The following is a 23282-nucleotide window of genomic DNA, read 5'->3' as shown; positions in this document are numbered from 1 at the left end:
GCTCCAAAATGATCGAGATAGTCCTTTGTATTTTAAAATTTTAATATTTATTTTTTAAAATTTAAAACTTCATCCTTTCACTTTACTAAATCTAGATTAGTTAAGCCTATATATAAATGTATAATTACTTTTTAATAAAACATTTTTTGGTTATTTTTCTTTAGAGATATATTTGCTATCAAAATCATTTGTATACGTGAAATTGTTCACAAGTGGCCAAAAAGTCGGTACTATTATTAGTCTTGTTATTATTAATTATTTCAGTGGTTACTTTCTATCACAGTACTAATATATTTTTATTTTATTCTTATTAGATTATTTCTGATTTTGTTTTAAGAATTTTTTTCACTTCGCTCGTAAAAGCTAAGCCAAAACTACGCGGTGGTGGGCTAGTGGTTTTGAGGGAGCAACAGCCCAATATGGACCCGACTTCGAAATCCCGTGTGGCCATCCGAGCTAGCGTTAAATCGCAAGAATACGTGGAGTGACCTCGTGGGACTAGTCGGTTGACCTCGGTCGCCGAATCCCACGGTTACCAAAAAAAAAGTTAAGTTGTTAGAGCATCTATAATGTATGTCTCTATATTTTCTTCTAAAATAAAGATCTGTATTATAAAAGTGGATTTGCTCAAATGTGTAACTTTATAATAGAGTTTCTCTATTTTATAGGAAAATATAGAGAAATGTTATTTTTTACCTGTATATGTAAAAGTAAAAAATAACATTTTTATATTTTTCTTTATAAATAGAAGAATTTTATTATAGAGATATATATTATGGCAAATCTACCTTTATAATAGAGATTCTCTATTTCAGAGAAAAATATAGAGCAGAAAATAGAAGTCCTTTGGAAATGGTGTTAGACTATGGTGTTAGACAGAAAAAAATTCCTGCACCATTATAAGTAACGTGTGTGCGAGACTAAAGTGTAAATTTCTTGATTTTATTATCAACAAGGAAAGAATATTTTATTCTGACACAAAAAAACAATGATTAAAGTTAGCGTGGAATATAAGAAAGGAATGCAAAAAGGGTGAAAATAATTCACGTGGTATTGAATAGCTTCATTTAAAATCTACAGTCAAATATTTAAATATTTACTAACAATTATTCTAATCCTCTAGTATAAATTATGTACCCTGAGTGAGAAACATGGAACTTAAATTTGATACTTAACGAGCTCAAGTATTTTCAGACAACAAAAAAAAGAAGTAAGAGCAGTATGCGAGTGATACCACCAGCAGTCAAAGAGATCTTAGACAAATGGAACATCAGGGGACTTGTAATATTGTCTCTGGTGTTCCAAACGTCTCTTATCTTCCTTGCACCGCTGCGAAAACGTACATCGAAGAAGCTGCTCGCTATGATTCTATGGACAGCGTATCTTTTAGCGGATTGGACAGCTAATTATGCAGTGGCTCAGATCACGAAGAACCAAGGAAAGGAACCAAAACCCGATGATCCTCCGAAGAACAAGAAGCTACTTGCTCTGTGGGCACCGTTCTTGTTGTTGCACCTTGGTGGTCCGGACACGATAACTGCGTTGGCCCTAGAGGATAATGCCTTATGGGCACGTCACTTGTTTGGTCTCGTATCTCAAGCACTTGCTGGTAAGTATGGTTGGATACGATTTGAATATCTGAATATGAAATTGTATATGTCCATTGCATATTGTATAACAGTAGTTACCAAGTAGACAACTAACAAATCACAAATGCAAAATAGGCGTACACAAATTTTTTTTTTTTATAATGCGTTACAGTTACATTAGTTATATATTCATGTAATAAATAGTGTAAGTATTGTGAGATTACACTTTTTAACTGATACCACTATGTAGAATCGTGATTTAGGTAAATTGATTAAGAAAATAAATAATATCACAAATCTGTAGTTAGTTTTTTAATGGAATCTTAAAGCATTATTATTCATAAGAACATCATTGGTAGTGTTTCCATTTTAAATGGTGACGCAGAAATGGTGACGCAAATAAAAAAATGCAGATCAAACATATCAAATGCAAATTAAACCGGTAATGCATATTAACTAAATTATACAAAACATATATTTATCAAATAAATTGACTAAATTATCATATTTGATAGAATGTTATAAAAAATAAAATAATTAAAATTAAAATCTAAACTAAAGTTACAAGTTCTTAAGTATAAATAAAAAATATAAATTACCAAATAACATAGGTGAATTTATTAAAATACGTTATATAATATATTTTGAAATAAAAAAAATAAATTAATTTATTTTTAGATTATATTACTTATTATAAAAAAAATTATAACATATTTGTTTCTCTATCAGTGTAAGTGTTATATATGATTTTGAGTGATGCAAAAATATATATTAGTTGATACAAAAAATAACATGTTTAATATATATAATTTTATGTATATAATATAGCCAAAAGTATATAAACTTATGGATATGTTAAATTTATATAATTTTATGTAAATTTATCTGAATATGAAATTGTATATGTCCATTGCATACTGTATAACAGTAGTTACCAAGTAGATATGTAACAAATCACAAATGCAAAATAGGCGTAGACAGATTTTTTTTTTAATGCGTTACAGTTACATTAGTTATACATTCATGTAATAGTTTAGGTATTGTGAGATTTCACTTTTTAACTGATACTATTCTGTAGAAACGTGATTTAGGTAAATTAATTAAGAAAATAAATAATATCACAAATCTGTACTTAGTTTTTTAGTGGAATCTTACAGCATTATTATTCATAAGAACATCATTAGTAGGGTAGTGTTTCCATTTTAAATGGTGACGCATAAATGGTGACGCAAATAAAAAAATGAAAATTAAACATATCAAATGCAAATCAAACCGATAATGCATATTAATTAAATTATACAAAACATATATTTATCAAATACATTGACTAAATTATCATATTTGATAGAATATTAAAAAAAAAAATACTTAAAATTAAAATCTAAACTAAAGTTACATGTTCATAAATATAAATAAAAATATAAATTACCAAATAACATAGGTGAATTTATTAAAATAAGTTATATAATATATTTTGAAAGTAAAAAAAATAAATTTATTTATTTTTAGATTATATTACTTATTATAAAAAAATTATAACATATTTGCTTCTCTATCAATGTAAATGTTATATATGATTTTGAGTGTCGCAAAAATATTAGATGATACAAAAATAACATGTTAAATATATATAAATTTATGTATATAATATAGCAAAAAGTATATAAAATTATGGATATGTTAAATTTATATAATTTTATGTAAATTTATATAATTTTATGTAAATTTATCTGAATATGAAATTTTATATGTCCATTGCATATTGTATAAGTAGTTATCAAGTAGACAAGTAACAAATCACAAATGCAAAATAGGCATACACAGATATTTATTTTAATGCGTTACAATTACATTAGTTATATATTCATGTAATAGTATATGTATTGTGAGATTTCACTTTTTAACTGATACTATTCTGTAGAATTGTGATTTAGGTAAATTGATTAAGAAAATAAATGATATCACAAATCTATAGTTAGTTTTTTAATGGAATCTTAAAGCATTCTTATTCATAAGAACACCGTTAGTAGGGTAGTGTTTCCATTTTAAATGGTGACGCAGAAATGGTGACGCAAATAAAAAAATGCAGATCAAACATATCAAATGCAAATCAAACCGATAATGCATATTAATTAAATTATACAAAACATATATTTATCAAATAAATTGACTAAATTATCATATTTGATAGAATGTTATAAAAAATAAAATAATTAAAATTAAAATCTAAACTAAAGTTACAAATTTTTAAGTATAAATAAAATATAAATTATCAAATAACATATGTGAATTTATTAAAATAAATTATATAATATATTTTGAAATAAAAAATACATTAATTTTTTTTATATTATATTACTTATTATAAAAAAACTATAACATATTTGTTTCTCTATTAGTGTAAGTGTTATATATGATTTTGAGTGACACAAAAATATTAGGTGATACAAAAATAACATGTTAAATATATATAATATTATGTATATAATATAGCAAAAAGTATATAAAATTATGTATATGTTAAATTTATATAATTTTATGTAAATTTATCTGAATATGAAATTGTATATGTCCATTGCATATTATATAACAGTAGTTACCAAGTAGACAAGTAACAAATCACAAATGCAAAATAGGCGTACACAGATATTTACTTTAATGCGATACAATTACATTAGTTATATATTCATGTAATAGTGTAGGTATTGTGAGATTTCACTTTTTAACTGATACTATTCTGTAGAAACGTGATTTAGGTAGATTGATTAAGAAAATAAATGATATCACAAATCTGTAGTTAATTTTTTAATGGAATCTTAAAGCGTTATTATTCATAAGAACATCGTTAGTAGGGTAGTATTTCCATTTTAAATGGTGACCGTTAGTAGGGTAGTGTTTCCATTTTAAACGGTGACACAGAAATGGTGACGCAAATAAAAAAAATGAAGATCAAACATATCAAATGCAAATCAAACCGATAATGCATATTAACTAAATTATAGAGAATTTCCAACTAAATATTATATAATTGATTAGAGCGTTTGGTGATAAACTTTTTCACAAGAGATATTTTTTTCCTTTTTACCCTCTTTCACTTACTTTTTATTTTTAAATGTTTTCTTTAGAAGAGTAACTCATCTAGCCATCTAGGTATCTATACTATTAAAACAGAATCCTATTGTCCTTTTTACCTTAGTCTGCCCTTTTTTTACTAACATTGCATGTTTCATTAAGGGCAATCAAGTAATATTAATAACACATCTATATTGGGCATTTTTTCGGATCCAGCCCACTGTCCACATCAGATCTCTCTTGGGCCATTTGGGCCGATTAAGAAATCAGATCCAATTCTCACATTTTTTTCCCTTTGGGCCATTGAGTCCAAGTTCAAATAATTTTTTTCAACCATTCTTAATTATTATTTTTTTCTTTTCTTAATATAATTTAAGCATTCATAAAAAATGAATTTTTTCATTGAAAAGTATAAATATTTATTAAAAGTATATAATTTTTTTTATTAAAAATATTAATCACATAATAAAATTAATTTATCAGAGTTATATCAACTTAATTCATTAAAAAAATAAAGTTTAATTTTTTTAATATAAATAGTCATTTAAAATGAAACACGATAAAGAAAGATAAAAAGTTTAAGTCTTTTATAAAATAAAACACAAATATATGAAATATGAAATTTACTAAATATTTGTCAATTGAAAAAAAAAATAATAATAAATCCGCGCTTTGAAAGCGCGGGTCAAAATCTAGTTACTATTAATGCGGATGGCTTTAATTTCAAATGTAGAGCTCATTAGTCTTTAGAATTAGTAGTACTTTTGAGTACAAACAAATTTTAAATTTTATTTTAATTTGTGTTTTTTTTTAAACTAGCACTAAAATCCAATTGTTGAAAATACTGCAAATTTGTGGTTAATAAATGATTTGCATTAAATGACAAAAAAAAACAAATGAGTTGCATTAAATTATTATTATTATTATTATTATTATTATTGTTATTATTAGTAGTAGTATTATTATTCTAGTACAAAACTAAATTTATGTTCTATCGGTGAATTTTCAGTTTTTAATTATTTACCAAGAAAATTTTAATTGATTTCTGTACTCATATATTTGAGAGATTTTATAATCCTTAAAATTATATATTAATATAATTTTGGATTGAGAGATAATTGGTGTTCTAAACTAAACTTAATAACTATATATGCAATAGTTATGAACGGTTACTAGATTTTTATTAGGACTTCTCTTACACGTTTGTGCAATTATTTGAGACATTTCAAAAAGATATTATTGTGGTATTTTGGTACTAAATTGACAAAATGATCCAAAGCTCGAGATTAATGGTGAGACATGTCACATGCAAGTTGCATGATGCAACTTCTATCTGAATTACTCACGTGGAAGCATCAGATAGTAATAAATTATCAAAACTCATGATAAAAATATGGATGATACTAAACAAACAATTGCTAAGTTATGTCTTATATATAAGTTTTCTTATTAATTATGTTTTATGATTTCATAGGTGCTTATGCGGTGGTGCAATCAATGGATAACCCTTTATGGCCACCAATAGCGCTACTATTCATCACCGCAGTGATAAAATACACGGAGAGGACACGTGCACTATACACAGCGAGTTTAGACAAGTTCAAAGACCAAATGCGTAAACCAGCAGACACTGGTCCTAACTACGCTAAGCTCATGGAAGAATACGATTCAAGAAAAGACTCCAACCTCCCAACGGACATCGTCCTCATCGACGAACCAGACAAGCACGATAGACCCCCGACACTTAAACCGGGACCAGATCCCTTAAACCATCTCAAAATCGTTCAGTACGGTTTCAGATTCTTCAACACTTTTAAAGGACTCGTTGTTGACCTAATTTTCAGCTTCCGTGAGCGAGACGAAAGCAGAGACTTCTTCAAAGAGTTGGCTCCCGAGGACGCTCTTAGGATAATTGAATCCGAGCTAGGGTTTCTATACGACTCCATGTATACCAAAACGGCGATTCTTCATACGCATAAGGGTACTGTGTTTCGCGTTATTGCGTTTGGATCGCTCCTTGCTTCCTTCCTTGTCTTCCATTTCAGACCTGAAAAATCAGTGGATTTCCATGGAGCGGACGTTGTGATTACTTACACTTTGTTCATCGTCGGTATCGCTCTTGAACTCTCCTCGCTTGCCATGTTCTTGCTCTCTGATTGGATGTTCGCGGTATCGAGCAAGCTTAATGATGATCAAGTGAAAGACGAGAGTTTTATCGACTCTTTTCTCAACCGTTTGCTCGCGTTTAGGAAGCCGCGTTGGACGCCGATGGATTCACGCAAGACGATGCATGCATGCAAAGGAAACCGTACGCGCGAGGTGCTTACGACGCCGTTTTTGTTGCGGAGATGGTCAGGTGTGATCTACGGTTTCAACTTCATCGGATATTGTCTGAAAGCTAAAGTCTCAAAAATCAACCGGAGGAGCGAGTTTGTGTCGGAGTTTGTGGTGTCCATGTTCGATTACGTAATCAGAATATTCCAGAGCTTGTCTGGATGGATCAAGGATCTTGAGAGTTCAGTCAGAACCTTCATCAGGAGATGGTCAAAGAAGAACCATATGATTTATTGCACTGTTTATCCGTTGTACCTCGTGTTCTTCTCGGTGATTCCTTGGGTGTTCAGAAAGCTTTGGGGTTACGTTGATCGAATCTTCAGTGTTAAATCTCATATAGACCAGATCAGATTCGTATCGAGCGAACCATTGACGAGGAATCAATGGGAGTTTATATTCAGTGAGCTGAAACGTAAGTCCGAGTTCGCGGAAACGCCTGAACGTGCAAAGAAAGTGTCTTCGGCGAGAGGAGAATGGGTTTTACAGGATAGCAAGTTGGAGGAAGTTGAGAGATTGATGCGTTATGTAGCGAATGTTGATTACGATCAAAGTCTTCTCCTTTGGCATATTGCTACTGAGCTATGTTTTCAAGAAGAAGAAGATAAGGAGGTGGAGAATGGGAGTGGAAAGAGTTGCGATGACCGCGAGTTCAGCAAGATTATTTCGGATTACATGATGTATCTGTTGATAATGCAACCTAAGTTGATGTCGGAAGTTGCGGGAATCGGGACTATAAGATTTAGAGACACTTTAGATGAAGCTAAGAGGTTTTTCAAAGGAAGACATTTCAAGAACCTGAGAGATATGAAACGAGGGAGCAAGATGGTTTTAGAGGTTAGTAACGATATTGAGCCGATGCATGTGAAGGGAGACCGAAGTAAATCGGTTCTTTTCGATGCGAGTATGTTGGCAAAAGAGCTTAAGAGACTGGACGGGAGTAGTAGTAGTGCTAGTCATGGAGATGGGAAATGGAGGGTGTTGAGCAAAGTGTGGGTTGAGTTGCTATCTTACGCAGCAAGTCACTGTAAAGCTACAGAGCAGGTGGCGCAACTTAGCAGAGGTGGAGAGCTTCTTAACTTTGTTTGGTTGTTGATGGCTCACTTCGGTTTAGCTGATCAGTTTCAGATCAATAAAGGAGATGCTAGAGCTAAACTCGTTGTAGGCGAGTGATTGCTTCTTTTTTCTAAATAAAGAATATGTGTGTGTGTGTGTTTGTTTGTAGTCTCGATTGCTCTATTTCAAATTTAAAGCAATGTTCTTTGATTTCTTTGGATTCAAACCTTGATTAAGACTTCAATTCGAAGAAAGGTGGATTGGCTGGTGAAGTGGATTGACTTCACTTTTCTAACACCAGAAGGAAAAACCTTTTTAATATATTTGAAATTTTGTTTGAAAAGTATTATATCCACTATAAAAACGAAACATCATTTTCGCAAAAGATTTTTTTTTGTCACCAACTTAAACAGATTCAATTAGGACTATGTAAAAAAATTGTAATTATATGTCCATATAAATGACGTAGGACAATTTGATTACTACCACTGCGTGCAAGACTGTCTGTCTTTGTATTATGCGTTCCGGAAACATACAGATTTCCATATGACTTAAACTTTCTTTCAGAATGTATGTTTTCCAAACAAAATGTTTTTATTTATATATAATTTTACATTTAATTCAAAAATGGTTCATAAAAATTCTTCTATCATTGCAGGTTTAGTTTCGGTTATAGAATTGTATAGGTGTTTGAGAAATAGGTATGAACCACAAACAAATTCTACTTCAATTTTGTTTCAAAACTTGGTTATGCTTTGACTTGATTAAAATGACAAAACTAAAGAAAAATAATTAGTGGAACCTCATTATTCGAGTAGTTGGGTTAAGTATTTATTATTCATATATCATATATTTGGGTTTTCGAGTCCAAAAAATATAATCTAGCATCATTTATACAATTTAATAGAGAAAAATTTATATAAGATTTTTCCAATATGGTGCAAGCAAAACCGCTTGATATATGGATCTTCGTTAGTCAACTAGTCTGGATTTTGAGCTATATGGTTTGTTTCATTCGGTTAAATAAAATCTGGTTTTTGATTTTAGTTCAGCTCCGTTAATTTGAAATAATAATTTCTTTTACGTTTGGGTTTGATAAGTTTGGAGGAAACCTTTGAAGTTTGAAGTATAATAGCTTCTCTTTTTATTAACTTAGCAAAGTACATAACTTGTTTAACAAATTCTTTATATAATAGAATATGGAATCTAACTTATAAATTGATGCTAACTTTCCTAATAGTTAAATGAAAATACCTCCTAGGTGATCTCGTAATCACCGAGATCTCCTAATAGGGTTACACATTTGGTTCAGTTTAAGGTTGATGAATTTCAGTTCAATTGTTTTTTCTCAGCCCATATCAAATGACCAGATTCCCTATTGCTTACCAGAGAGATGAGAGTCTGATTTGCGTGAACCTTAACCTACACGAGACAATCTAGGGTTTCATATTAACTTGGCTTAAAAAAAGTAGCTCGGGAGATTTTTATAAGCTTTTTGAAGAAATTGGTGAGAAGTCGATACGTCGATACGATAGATTAAAGTTTTTGTTTAACCATGCACGGGGCTATGTGAGGTAATTACAACCTTGTGTTTTTCATGGATATGGATACTTTGCTTCTTCCACATAATGAGGTTCTTCTGTTCCCTTTCTTGGAAACAAAGAACAACTGTATCGGATGCTTTCTTTATTGTTTCTTGTTTCAGCCTGCAAGCCAGCTTCGATGCCACGAAGTAGTAATATAAAGCAATATTTCTCTTTAGTTTTTTTATTCAGAAACAGAGGATCACTTCATAAGGTGTTGGATATACAGTCACACCTGAACGTCACCTTTTAGACAAAATACTTTGTAAGGTACATTGTTCTTTACCTTTCGCTTTTCTTTATTTTATTTTTACCAGATTAGAGATTGTATATTCTTTCACCTACAAACTATGGAGTACCAATTCGAGTTAATTGGTAGTTAAAAATGTATGAGACCCATAACCTAGGATATCATTTTCTTTACCTGCACAAATCTAGTTAAAATGCTTCGAGAAGTATTACAACATGTGATATATGTCATGCGTCATCCACAGAATGATTTTAGAGAAATATATTTAAACTACAAGAATCATAACAATTTATGTCATTATTTACCTAATGTGATTAATATATATATAAATTAATAATTTGAATAATAAAGATTTGATAACAATTTGTATATCATATTTTATTTTTTTATTTTCAATTAATAAAATAAATTAAACAACCACATATCATATAATAAAAATTATATTTTTCGCATATGATATATTTTGGATTTTGTAAAACGATCATAAATTAAGAAACCTGTCAAAAATCCTACATTGAAAATTTTGTGGTTAATGGTTTAAACTTTTGTTATAACAAGATACATGATAATAAAATCATATGATTAGGAAGTCTCATGCACTAGATATTCAAATTAAAATGATATGTATTTTAGTATCTTTTAAATTAAACTATATATCATATAAACAATACTTAAATATTTTAATTTGAGATTTTAAAAATAAATATCCTATTTGAACTGATAAAAATTAAATATTTTTATATTTTAATTTTATTAAATCATGAAAATATCGTTTACATATGTTTGGTTATTATTTACAATATTAATATAAATAATTTATTAAAAATTATTTTATAAAATCCCTTATATATTAATTGAGAAACATTAAAATATTTTGGGTAGCCACATGTCATCACTATGATCATTTTTAGAATCATTAGAAAAGTAAGTTAATCTAAACATATAATATATTTTTTAATTAAACTAACTATCAAATTGATTATTAGTGTACAAAATGATATTCTCCATCTTTCCTTAAATAAAAGCAACGGAATTACCGAATATGATTACTATATATAAGAAAACTAATGATTACGAATGATAAAGATTTGATAACAATTTTTGTCTTCTCGCTCTTTTTTGTTTAATTTTATATTATTTGAAAAAAATAAAACAATAGAGTAACCACATAATAAAAAATCAGATTTTTTTCTTATATGTTATATTTTGAATCTTTTAAAACGACTATAAATTATAAAAATATTAAAAGTCCCACATTGAAAATTTTGTTATTAATAGTTAATGTTTTTTTTATAACAAAATACAAATGATCACAAAAGTGTATGAATATGAAGATGAAGTCTCATTTATTAGATATTCATATTAAATATATATATATATATATATATATATATATAATATCGTTTAAATTAAACTATATACCATATAAAATACATAAATATGTTAATTTCAATATTTTCATTGAAAAAGTATCGAGACCTTAATATTTTAATATTGAAATTTGCATTGAAAAAATTTCACATTAAAAATTTTATGATTAATGGTTTAAATTTCTTGTTACCTCAAATATACAAATGCTAATAAAATCATATGAGTAGAACGTCTCAATAATAAATATTTATATTAAACTATATTATATATTTGTGTCAATATATTTGAAATTTAACTCTATACCATATAAAATAAATAAATGATCTTTTGATTTATTTACCAAGAGGTATTTTCTTGATTTATTTGTTTATTATATTTAATTATATACATAATACGTAAATGAACACAAAATAACTAATAATAATAATAATATGTACAAATTATTTGTATCCATGATGTTCATCTCGTGCAAAACGCATATTTTAACTTAGAATCTCATTACTAGTTATTACATTGCGGTTATTACTAATAAAGCACATGCAAGACGCCAAAACTATCTTATGAAAAGTCAACAAACCCATGATCCATGTGTTTTAGGGTTGTAAGCAATTATAAGCGGTTGTTTAGGACATGATTATTGGGGTCTTTGCTTTTGGGTTTTTATGTATATATAAACGTGTATTAAGGAGCCAAGAGCAAAGACCCCAATAATCATGCGTTTAGAACCTGAAACACATGGGTTTGTGGATTTTTTAAGGTAGTTTTGGGCTTTTGTGTATGCTTTAATAAGTACGTATAGAAAGTCTTTTGCTTTCGCTTTCGCTTCATCGGTCTAGTTTGTTTTTTCAACAGTTTGTGCATATGCCTGACTGCCTGAGTGAGACACGAGTTTAGGTTATTTAAATACATGGCTCTCAAATGGAACTGTTACTGGAAATTTCGAAATAAACTTATAACTCCATTGTCTCTCTGTTTTTTTTTTTTTTTTTTTTTTTTTTTTTTTGGGAGAAAAAAAACATAGAAGGCTCTTTGAGCATATCATCAAACGCTGAATCATACACATCAAATTTTACATTCTTTCTAGTGAATTTGCAGGTGTTTGTTTGTTTCCCACCGCCATTGCCATTTTGACCATGGTGCAAAAATGTACTATCGATCAGATTAAAGACGTCCTATCTGACCTGCAGTCTCAGTTAGATGCGATAAAAGAATCCAAGAAAGATACCGTTCTTGACTTACAGTCTGAGCTAGATGCCCCAACCCAATCCGAGAAAGATAATGTTGTTGACAAGAATGAGGAACCGGTCGACAAACCAGTTGAAGAGAAGAGAACTCAATCATCATCTTGGTGGGGTCGGATCAGAGAAACAGTCAAAAAAGGTTTTAGAGTGAAGAAAGAGAGCTCAGCCTATGCAAGTGACAACGGCGAAGGCAGTCAAGGCCAAGATCAAGAAGAAGCAAACCTCGAGATCTTGAAACTGCAAAACGACATTCGTCAGATGAAGGCTGCGTTTGAGAAACTGGCTCATTTCCAAAGCAATATTAGCAAGTCGTTGGAGATTGAAGTGCCTTCAAATAAACTGAGAGCAATACTATTGAAGACTGATTCAGCCAAGTCCCGGGCTCGGGATCTCAAGGAAATCAGAAGAAAGGTTCTCAACTTGAAGGGTCAGATCCCATCATTACTCAAGAAACAATCAGCCATAGGTTTAAGCGTTACAGATTCTAAAACCTCTGAGGAAAATGGTCAGATCGTTGAGACAGGGAGCGACATACTCTTGCCTGGCCTCCACGTTTCCGATGATTTCAAACATTCTTCAGCTTTTGAAGAAGTTGTGGAGACGTTTGAAGTACTTGAGTTCACATACATGCTATGTTTGCTGTCCTTCGCCGTGTTCCCGGAGAACAAAGAGGTTAAAAAGACAATGTTGATGTACTGGTGGATCGGAGAAGGTTTCATCAGCTACGAAGATTCCGAAAACACAGTAACGAGAATTCTTGATGAATTATCAAGAAAAGGGTTGGTGGAGCCGGCCGAAGATGAGAGGAAACTAAAAACAGGTGGTTATAAGATGGATCCTCATGTGCACGCTGCAGTTGTCTACCTAGCCAGCCGTAATGGGCTAGGGCTATTTGATCTCTACTCCGAAAGGAAGCTCAAGATGCAATGTTCAGAGAGTAATAACGTGTGCCTAGTAAAAAGGTCCTCGTTGCAACCAGAGGCTAAAGCATCCAAAATGCCACTGAAAGATGTGAACTCGATTTTCAATTCCTCGGAAAGGTACCCTGATTTCACATTCAAGTGGTTTCCGGAGATGGATTCACTCAAGGTGCTTTATTTAGGAAGATGGGAACGCACTGCAAAGCGTCACATCGAAGTCGAGAGCACAGAGTTTCTCAAGGATATAAAGTCTCTCAAGAACCTCAGGCTGGCAAGTTTTCAAGGGATCTCGAGGATCGAAAACCTCAAAAAACTCCCCTGCTCGCTTCCGAGGCTAGTGATATTGGATCTAAGAGCATGCTACAATCTAGAGGGTCTTCCTGAAGACATAGGCTCGCTTGAGAGTCTGATCTACTTGGATGTATCAGAGTGCTATATGCTAGATCGCATGCCTCGAGAGATTTCACGTCTTAAGACACTACAAGTTCTTAAGGGCTTTGTGATTAGCCAGTCCGATAATGAAAAAGAGTGTGCAGTTAAACACCTTGCGAATCTAAGGAAGCTAAGCATTACAGTAAACAGATACCAATTCAAGGTGGAAGATTTCATGGAGTCGTTGAAAGACCTCAAGCAACTGGAGAGTCTGAAAATAGCATGGGGAGCTCGGTTCCGGTATGAAGAAGAAGGGGGAAAAGGAGGACAATTGGAAGAAACAGATGAAGCAAAGGGGAGTACGGAAACAGCAAACGAGGAGAATCCTCCAAAGGAAGGAAAAGATGAGAAGAAGGGACAGACAAACGAAGAGAGCTTGAAGGCTGATAAGGTCGTTGACAGAGACGAGGGGAATGCTGCTCAAGAGGAAGGAAAGAAGCAAGATAAGGTAGATGCAGAGAAATCAAGATCAGAAGATGGTGTTATAAAGGCGAGTCCATCCTCGGAATCAACAAACAAAAGCGACACGGTTAATCCAGAAGAAGGAATGAAGCGAGATGAGGTGAGCTCGAAACCAGACATGGTTACTGAAGGAGATGAGAAAGACATTGTAAAAAGCAAGCCAGATGATCACCAAAGTGGTGACAAACCAGAAGAGAAAAGAGATGGAGAAGAGGATAAAACGGAAGGAGAGAAGAAAGGTGAGGTAAAAGCAGAGGTTTCGGAAGTAGATAAGAAGACAAGTCCACCACAAGAAGAATCCAAAGACACGATCCAGAGCAAGCCGGATGATCATCAAAGAGGTGAGAAACAAGAAGAGAAAAGAGATGGAGAAGAGGATAAAACGGAAGGAGAGAAGAAAGATGAGGTGAAACCAGAGATTTCGGAAGTAGATAAGAAGACAAGTCCACCACAAGAAGAATCCAAAGACACTGTCACGAGCAAGCCAGATGATCATCAAAGAGGTGAGAAACAAGAAGAGAAAAGAGATATAATAGAAGAAGCTAACACGAAAGATGAGGTGAAAGCAGAGAACTCGAAACCAGACAAGGTAGATGAGAAGACAAGTCCAGCGCAAGAAGCCAAAGACACGATGATCCAGAGCAAGGCAGATGATCATCAAAGAGGTGAGAAACAAGAAGAGAAAAGAGATATAATAGAAGAAGCTAACACGAAAGATGAGGTGAAAGCAGAGAACTCGAAACCAGACAAGGTAGATGAGAAGACAAGTCCAGCGCAAGAAGCCAAAGACACGATGATCCAGAGCAAGGCAGATGATCATCAAAGAGGTGAGAAACAAGAAGAGAAAAGAGATATAATAGAAGAAGCTAACACGAAAGATGAGGTGAAAGCAGAGAACTCGAAACCAGACAAGGTAGATGAGAAGACAAGTCCACCGCAAGAATCCAAAGACACGATGATCCAGAGCAAGCCAGATGATCATCAAAGAGGTGAGAAACAAGAAGAGAAAAGAGATATAATAGAAGAAGCTAACACGAAAGATGAGGTGAAAGCAGAGAACTCGAAACCAGACAAGGTAGATGAGAAGACAAGTCCACCGCAAGAATCCAAAGACACGATGATCCAGAGCAAGCCAGATGATCATCAAAGAGGTGAGAAACAAGAAGAGAAAAGAGATATAATAGAAGAAGCTAACACGAAAGATGAGGTGAAAGCAGAGAACTCGAAACCAGACAAGGTAGATAAGAAGACAAGTCCAGCGCAAGAATCCAAAGACACGATGATCCAGAGCAAGCCAGATGATCATCAAAGAGGTGAGAAACAAGAAGAGAAAAGAGATATAATAGAAGAAGAAGGAAAGAAGAAAGATGAGGTAAAAGCAGAGATGTCAAAACCAGACAAGGTAGATAAGAAGACAAGTCCAGCGCAAGAATCCAAAGACGCGATGATCCAGAGCAAGGCAGATGATCACCAAGAAAACAGTAAAGATGGAGAAAAGATCAAGGCTGCCTTAAAGAAGCCTAATGATGAAGGAGAAGCAAAGACTCAGAAACTAGACAAGAACAAGCTTGGTAAGAAAGTAAGCTTTTCAGAAGAACCGAGAGCTCCCGTGCAGAAGAAGCAAGCTATCAAGGAATCTGGATCAAGAAAATCAAAACTGTTCAATATGACGAGAACCGAAACCAAGAAACATGGGAAAGGAAGGCAAGAAGATTCGGGGATAGGTACCTCTAAGCTTCCTTCTAGCTTGAGGAAGTTGGAGCTAGAATGCTACCCTGAAAAGAATCCTCCAGTTTGGTTAAACCCCAAAACACTTGACAAACTTGAAAAGCTCTCAATCAAAGGAGGAAGCCTTAGCCGTTTCAGCGACAAACCTTCAAATGCAGAAAACAAATGCAGCGTTCAGATTTTACGTTTGAAGTATTTACATGAATTCAAGGCTGAGTGGAAAGATTTGCAGGGTCTGTTTCCACAACTGAAACTGCTGGAGAAATTTAAATGCCCGGAAGTCGCATTCTGTCCCACAGATGGTAATGGAGTCTGGAGATCACAGCCATAGACATCGCCAAGTATTTGCTAATTTGATATAACACTCCTTGTTTCAATAAGGGCAAGAATAGCCTTTGTAACTTCATTAGAGCTTATGTATCTGTCTCTCCGACATTCTGAATAAATAAAACATTCCTACTTATTTAATCAAACGTTAACGTTAACTGACTTTTTAAACAACACTGTTATACTAGTGTTTGAGAAAGCAAAACAATCATAGCAAAAAAGGTCCTGTGCACCTCCTAGACAGGAATAGAACATCATGCATGGGATTCTACTGCATAAAATATCATATAAAATAGCCTAAGCGACCGTCTAGAACGATTTTTAGAACACCGGAAAATATCTTACAAAATAAACAGAAAGAAGGCCGGTAAGATGATGTTTCAAAGCCGGTCTTTATTCAACAACACGCAACAGTTCAGACACGCGCAGAAAAAGTACGTAAATCATTACAGGCAACAACGATCCAGATGCTTAGTGCAGAGCAAGTAGATCATGTTTGCTCCATCTACTTTGGTGATCTTTCACTCTTGTGGTGATATTTCAGGGGGCTCTACCATAACCCAGTCCTGCAAATACACAGTGTGTAAAATGCTAAGATGAACCTGAAAAGTGGCAAAAATGCTATATGCAAAACATAGAATGCAACTTATTTTTGACTATTTGGATTCGGAACTGTTCCTTTCCTGATGAATTTTGACATGTGCTACAACGGTAGGCATGAAAAAGATAGCTACAAAAGTACACTTCTCAGGAAAACGAAAAATGGGCAAGAGAGCATTGATGGTCATTGGTCCTAAATGCTCACTGGAGAGGTGATCAGAATAGAAAGGTGCAACTTACAGTTTCTTGCAACTTTGGGCAATTCTTGACTTGCAGTTTCAGGCTACTTGACAGTTCGACTCCTTCAACAACTTTCTCAAGCTTCTCACAATAGTTTATGTTTAGCTCCTCTAGGCTGCTAGGCATCTGTGATGCTTCCGGGAAAAGCGTTTTGATTTTTGGGCAGCAATCTATGCTTAGCGTCTTCAGATTCTTGAAGTTACCACCCCAGCAGATAGTCTCTAACAATGGAAAGTTTGAAATCGACAAAGTCACCAGTGATCCCAAACTTTCCTCATCCACTTCAACGAATAGGTCTTTTATATCCATGCACATCCTTAGTGAGCAGCTCGTCACCGATTTGGTCTCGTCAAAGAATGATTTGAGCTTTGACGAGTCAATGTCCACAAAAGATACAAACTCAGCTTCACCTTTTAGGTCTTTAGATTCATGGATCTTCTTAACTTCCTGCTGACTTGCGGAATCAAAACGTGAGAGTATCTCCTTATATATCTCCCTCTCAATGGGAACATGGAGAAGACGTTCCTTGATGACATCTCCCTTCTCAGTACCATCACTGGTGTGAGCTTTATTCTGCTGAATCGCTTCTCTTATTCCTTCTGACTTAACAACTGAGTCAGAGGAGCTGGCCTCGTCAGATCTCTTACTTTCAATCTCATCCCTTATCTTGCTCCATTCCTCACCTTCAAAACGCTTTCCATCTGCCAGAACAATATGCTTTAGACAACTGATTTTTGTCTCTTTTGGCAACTCTGGTGTCTTCACTTTGGTTCCAGAGAGATTCACTTCACACAGGTAAAACATATCCTCAAATGATCCCTCAATCGTATGCAACTTAGTACATCCGGAAACATCAATGACCTCGAGACTTGTGAGTTTTGTGATGTTTGGGAGAACCTCTAGGTTGGCGCAATCCTTCAGAAGCAGTTTGTTGAGACTAGACAGCTCCTCGATGGTCGTAGCCAACTCGTTAAGATTGGTTCCCGAGAGATCAAGAGTTTTGAGTTCCTTCTTATCTTCAAAGCACACTTCAAGCATCTCCACTAAGCTTGTAGTACCCGAAAGATCGAGAATTTGCAGACCTGACAAGGGCTTCAAACTAGGCAACCTTCTCAGCTTGCTACAGTCGCGCAACAAGAGCCGCTTGACGGAGTGAAGCTTGTCGCCTACCGCAGAGTCCTGGAATATCGGTAGCCGCTCTATTTGGCTCTCTGAGAAGTCAAGGAGCTGAAGTCTTGTCAGATGATAGAAGTTCTTGTTCTTGCTTTTGTTTTTCTTCTTGCCTTTCGTGTTGTCGAAACAAGTCTGAAGCCCGCGAGCACCGGAAACATCAACAACCTCAAGCTTTACGAGTTCTTGTATATCTGGCAAATCTTCCAGCAAAGGGCAGTCCTTGATGATGAGACAGTGAAGCTCTTTCAGTTCGGAAATGCTCGAAGGGGAAGTTGTGATCTGAAGACCAGACAGGTGTAGACTTTGAAGTTTAGACAATGCTTTAAAGAAGTCATCAGAGATTTTCTTCAAGGAGCTAGCACCAGAGACTTCAAGAGCGTGCAGCTCTTTAAGAGCCTTAAGCTCTTCAATATCCGTCAGTAAATCACAGTCCCTGATTACAAGAACCCTGAGTTTGGGAAGAATCGAAAAGGCCGACACAAAAGGGTCCAGCGTGGGCTCGAACAGGCCTAGTACTTCAAGATCGCTCAGCTTCTTAAAATACTTTTCAGGAGTCTCACGACGAAGACGGTCTCCACTAACCAGAACGGTGGTAGCCTTGTCTCCTTTCTTCGCTTGCACTGTCTTGATCATATCATCTATCTGTGTGATTTTCCCTATACCTTTCTTCTTGTCACCGCGATAGACTCTAGAGAATCTAAGCCTTGATCTCCCAAGAAGCCCGCGGCGTCGAGGATCAATCAAACTGCTCATGGCCCTCTCTGGTACCACCACGTTGTTTTCTTGTATCTTGAGCATCCCGCGGTTTATAAGCTCCATCAAGATTAAGTGACCATCCTGGTACGCCTTTTCGACGGACCTGACGGGATCAAAGTAGCCTTCGAGTATCCATTGTGTGATCAGGTCACGGTAGTAAACGCAGCCAGAGTGCTCAAAGAAGTCCAAGCTATGCCAAAAACAGTCCAGGATGGCATCTTTCAATGAGAATCCAAATTCCAGTAGCTCATACGAAAGACACAGAAGTGGATTGATAGATGAAGAGCCTTTATCAGACCTTTCAGCAGCTGAAAGAACTTTATTTATCAGTTTTTCAATATTTTCTTTTCCTGGATTGGTACTGCTCTTAGTAATCTGCTTGAGGGAATTGGCTAGCACGGCAACTGCAGCAGGCGAGTCCTTGCTTTGTTTCACCATGTCAGATACCGTTTTCATACTGGTTATCCACTCTTCCGTGACAGTAGACGCAAATAAACCCATCGGGCTAGACTCATTGTTTGAGCCAAGCAAAGCCTTTGTCATATCGGTTTCATCACAAGGCTTTGTAGGAGGTGCCTGTAAGTCAGTAGTAGTTGGGACATTTTCCACATCAACCTCCTGAACCAGTGTTTTGTCCGTGGCTGGGGGCTCAATCCCCTCTTCAGTTATTTTGTCCACTGATGCACTATCATCGCCATCTTCCCCGGATTGTGACCCACTACCTTTTGTGTCTTTTGCAACATCAGTTATGTTGTCCTCTGATGCACTATCATCTTCATTTTTTAATTCATCTTCCCCGGATTGTGATCCACTACCCTTTGGGTCAGTTACTTTGTCCTCTGACGCTGACGCACTATCATCTTCCCTGGATTGTGACTCATTTCCCTTTGTGCCTGTTGCAGCATCAGTTATTTTGTCACCTGACGCATTCCCTTCATCTGACGCACTATCATCTTCCCCGGACTGTGATCCACTACCTTTTGGGTCTGTTGCAGCATCAGTTGTTTTGTCCTCTGAAGCATTCTCTCCATCTGACGCACTATCACCTTCCCCGGATTGTGACCAATCTTCTTTTACGTCGGTTGTTGCCACATCAGTATTTGCAGTAGGCTCCTCATCTTCTTTTCTTCTTGTAATGAGAATTTTAAGACGTGTGTGATCTTTAAGAATCTTATCTATGAGAAACCTCTCAAGCTTCAAATCCTTCATCACCACATCCTCTTTGGTCATGCTTCCTTCATCATCAAAAATCAACAGAAGATATCTCTCCTTCTCGTCTTTTTTCTCAGCCAGCTCTTTTTTTTCTGCCGCCACCTCCCTCTTTGCTATTTCTTTGATGATATTCTTCTGCAGTTCATCCAACAACTCTTTCGGCTTCTTCTCTTCCTCCTCATCCTCATCTCTATCATCCACTTCAGTCTCTTCGAAATCAGAGTGTACATATAGTTGGGAAGCTATGTTCTCATAAAGCGACAACTCATCCTCCTCCTCGAACTTGTTGTTGAGATGCAAGCCGAGGGTCAGAAAGCAATACCCATTGTTAGTGGCGTTCCCGCCCTCGTCTCTGTAGATGCCTGCGTACTCGCCTACCTTCTTTGCTAGCCTCGTCTTTCCGATTCCAGCTCTACCAGCCAGCAAAACTCTTTGAGACCCATCTTCTCTCAGAACGTTGAGTATCTTTTTACACAACTTCTCATCCTCCATATCTTGGCGAGCTTGTGCATTATTGGAATCTGGAAAAAGATACTGCGTTAGAGCTGCTTGTCATTCAAAGAAGACACAAACACACCATGTCTGAAACTTTTTGTAAATAATAATACTTCATCTGTTTCGACGAGATGGTAGAGGCAGCAAATAAGACACAGATTCAACCATGTCTGAATCTTTTTTTTGTTTAACTTGAAGCACTTCCAGATTTGTAAGAATCCAACAGAAAAATCAAATAATTTTTTGTTAGAAAGATTTGAAAAATCAAATACGATTTTGACTGTAAAACAGTTTTTTATTGTTGAAATTCAAAAATCAAATTAAGGTATATTATCAATCCGTACACGTCAAGCTCGATGAAATCACACACAAATCCATTAAAATACATCAATCAAATTAAAATATTGAAGTAACCTGGGCGACGACTCTCCGACATGATGAAGATGAGATTTCTTTGGTGGTGAGTTAGTGTTCGCTCTTGACCATTTTGCCTTCTTGACAAAGCCAAGTCAACATCTTCTCTCACGCACACTCTCTCTCTTATAAGTTTGCAATACCTTAACATATTTTTTTTTCTCTATTTAAAAACTGATGTTCTGATTTTTTTAACATGATTTTAAGAAACAATAAATATTTGTATTTGTTGTTTTTCAAATAATATTCAACCACTCTTTTTTTTACATTTCAAGATATATGGGCTTTATCTAATATTCCCTCGTGTCCAGGAATTTTCTCCACCTCATCTCTTTTCACAAATATAGACTTTCTTCTGGCGGTTATCCAATGAACCAGATTTGAGTTATTTTCCATGGATATTGTGGTATATTTGGAAGAATCGAAACGCTAAAGTTTTCAAGAATCAGACGAGGACCCATTTTGATATTCTCCGGACTGCAGAGATAGAAGGTGTTTTGTGGGCTGAATCTCAAACTGACGAGTCTATAAATCGTGCATCTCTACACAGAGAACATTTTTTCACATGGCGTCAACAAGTGTTATATTGATGGAGCACGGAAGGAACAAGATCCTTACACGGGGCAAGGATGGATGTACAGAAAAGATGGATCAACTGATACTATGATAGGTACAATGTCTATTCGTAGGAGTGTATCACTTTTATATGCTAAATGCTGAATGTGAAGCTTTGATATGGGTGATGGAATGCATGAAGACCCTACAAATCTCAGAGGTGGTGTTAGCAATTGACTGCTCTCAATTGGTGAAGATGGTGTCTACACCGACAGAATGGTCGGCGTTCACTACACACATGGAGGAGTTTATGAGATGTAAGGAATTCTTTCATAACTTTACAATCCAAGATATCCCAAGGGCGTAAAATACTCTTGCGGACAAGCTGGCACGAGGTGCTAGGAATTTGCCATCTATTATGATTTATGTTGATTCAATTCCTCCGAGGTGGCTCTCGGACCAGGAATCTTCTTAGTATCTTAGCCTTTTGTTGTAAAAAAAAAAGATATAAAAGATTTACATCTTTAAAAACAGAAAATTATTATTTTACAAATTTAATTTAATAGAAAAGTATAATTGTTTTTATGTTTTTATGTTTATAAAAGAAATTAAAATTTTATTGGTGATTTAAAAATTTGAAATATTTTGAAATATTGTTTCAATGTAAATAATAATTATCTAATTTCTATTACGATTTATTTATAATAATACGATAACTAGATAGAAGATACTATTTAATTTAAATTTTGACTTATTTTACAAATTATGCATATTTTCGACATTAAATGATTATTCTATTATTCAAAGTTAAAGTGGTATGTGCACCCAGGTTAAAATATAACAACTAACAAAAATTAAACTTTTATGAAAAACACGAGCTATCTTAGCTAAACCATATGTTGTCTGGTTATGCTTTTTGATATGTATCTGATTATAAATTCTGCCATGAATTTTTGATTATATATATATATATATATATATTAAATTTGTACAAATGAATTATTTATTTTAATCTATATTAGTGATGCATGATTTATTTGCTTTACTGTGGATAAATTTTATTTGAAAATTATATAAAGTATGAATATATAAATATGTTTGGAAAGATGGATCTCGAGAAACATAATTCATGGGTATAGAATAAATGAAAGGAAAGAAGAATATGTCCTGTATTCAGAGGTGGAAACGCTACGCTGGACAATAGACAGCATATTACATCATTCGATATGTCACCATTTTGGGACAAATTATAAGGATTTGATCGAGATGATAAAGAAACCTCAAGCATGGCTGATCCTTTCGACAGAGCTAAAGGATATACAAGAATTGAAGAGAAGATTCAACGATTTCAGACTTTTTACATTCCCTGGAATAACATGAAACAACTAATTTTTTTAGCTAGAACTACTCTGCTTTCCATAGGGCTTTTTATTTTTTTGGTTATTCTATTCTAGTATAGTTTCCCAGATCACCTC

General features: G+C 34.3%; 3 protein-coding genes across 6 annotated transcripts; 2 read left to right on the top strand and 1 right to left on the bottom strand.

The window, feature by feature from the left end:
- Positions 1 to 1157: 1157 nt before the first annotated feature.
- On the top strand, positions 1158 to 8263 carry LOC106303901. Its single transcript, XM_013740255.1, has 2 exons — positions 1158 to 1609; positions 6136 to 8263. Exons 1-2 carry the CDS (start codon positions 1222 to 1224, stop codon positions 8163 to 8165), a joined length of 2418 nt encoding a protein of 805 aa, XP_013595709.1. The 5' UTR covers positions 1158 to 1221; the 3' UTR covers positions 8166 to 8263.
- A 1563-nt stretch (positions 8264 to 9826) lies between these two features.
- Positions 9827 to 16782, top strand: LOC106303899 (coiled-coil domain-containing protein 136). Of its 3 annotated transcripts, none has more exons than XM_013740251.1 (3): positions 9827 to 9901; positions 12348 to 15458; positions 15621 to 16782. In XM_013740251.1, the coding sequence occupies exons 2-3, from the start codon at positions 12386 to 12388 to the stop codon at positions 16364 to 16366; spliced, it is 3819 nt and encodes a 1272-aa protein (XP_013595705.1). In that variant the 5' UTR covers positions 9827 to 9901; positions 12348 to 12385; the 3' UTR covers positions 16367 to 16782. The 3 variants fall into 3 exon arrangements, with proteins under 3 accessions (XP_013595705.1, XP_013595704.1, XP_013595703.1); XM_013740250.1 differs by having other exon boundaries at positions 12348 to 15482; positions 15645 to 16782; XM_013740249.1 differs by having other exon boundaries at positions 12348 to 16782.
- On the bottom strand, positions 16649 to 21423 carry LOC106303900 (probable disease resistance protein At5g45510). 2 transcript variants are annotated; one of them, XM_013740253.1, is made up of 3 exons: positions 21253 to 21423; positions 17203 to 20864; positions 16649 to 16928 (listed from the first exon to the last, which is right to left on the bottom strand). In XM_013740253.1, exons 1-3 carry the CDS (start codon positions 21401 to 21403, stop codon positions 16884 to 16886), a joined length of 3858 nt encoding a protein of 1285 aa, XP_013595707.1. In that variant the 5' UTR covers positions 21404 to 21423; the 3' UTR covers positions 16649 to 16883. The 2 variants fall into 2 exon arrangements, with proteins under 2 accessions (XP_013595707.1, XP_013595708.1); XM_013740254.1 differs by lacking the exon at positions 21253 to 21423 and adding an exon at positions 20952 to 21174.
- Between the last annotated feature and the right edge of the window lie 1859 nt (positions 21424 to 23282).

Source organism: Brassica oleracea, chromosome C7 (assembly GCF_000695525.1).
Source record: "Brassica oleracea var. oleracea cultivar TO1000 chromosome C7, BOL, whole genome shotgun sequence".
In the NCBI taxonomy this organism is placed as follows: Eukaryota; Viridiplantae; Streptophyta; class Magnoliopsida; order Brassicales; family Brassicaceae; genus Brassica; species Brassica oleracea.
This window is presented reverse-complemented; position numbering and strand designations above follow the sequence as displayed.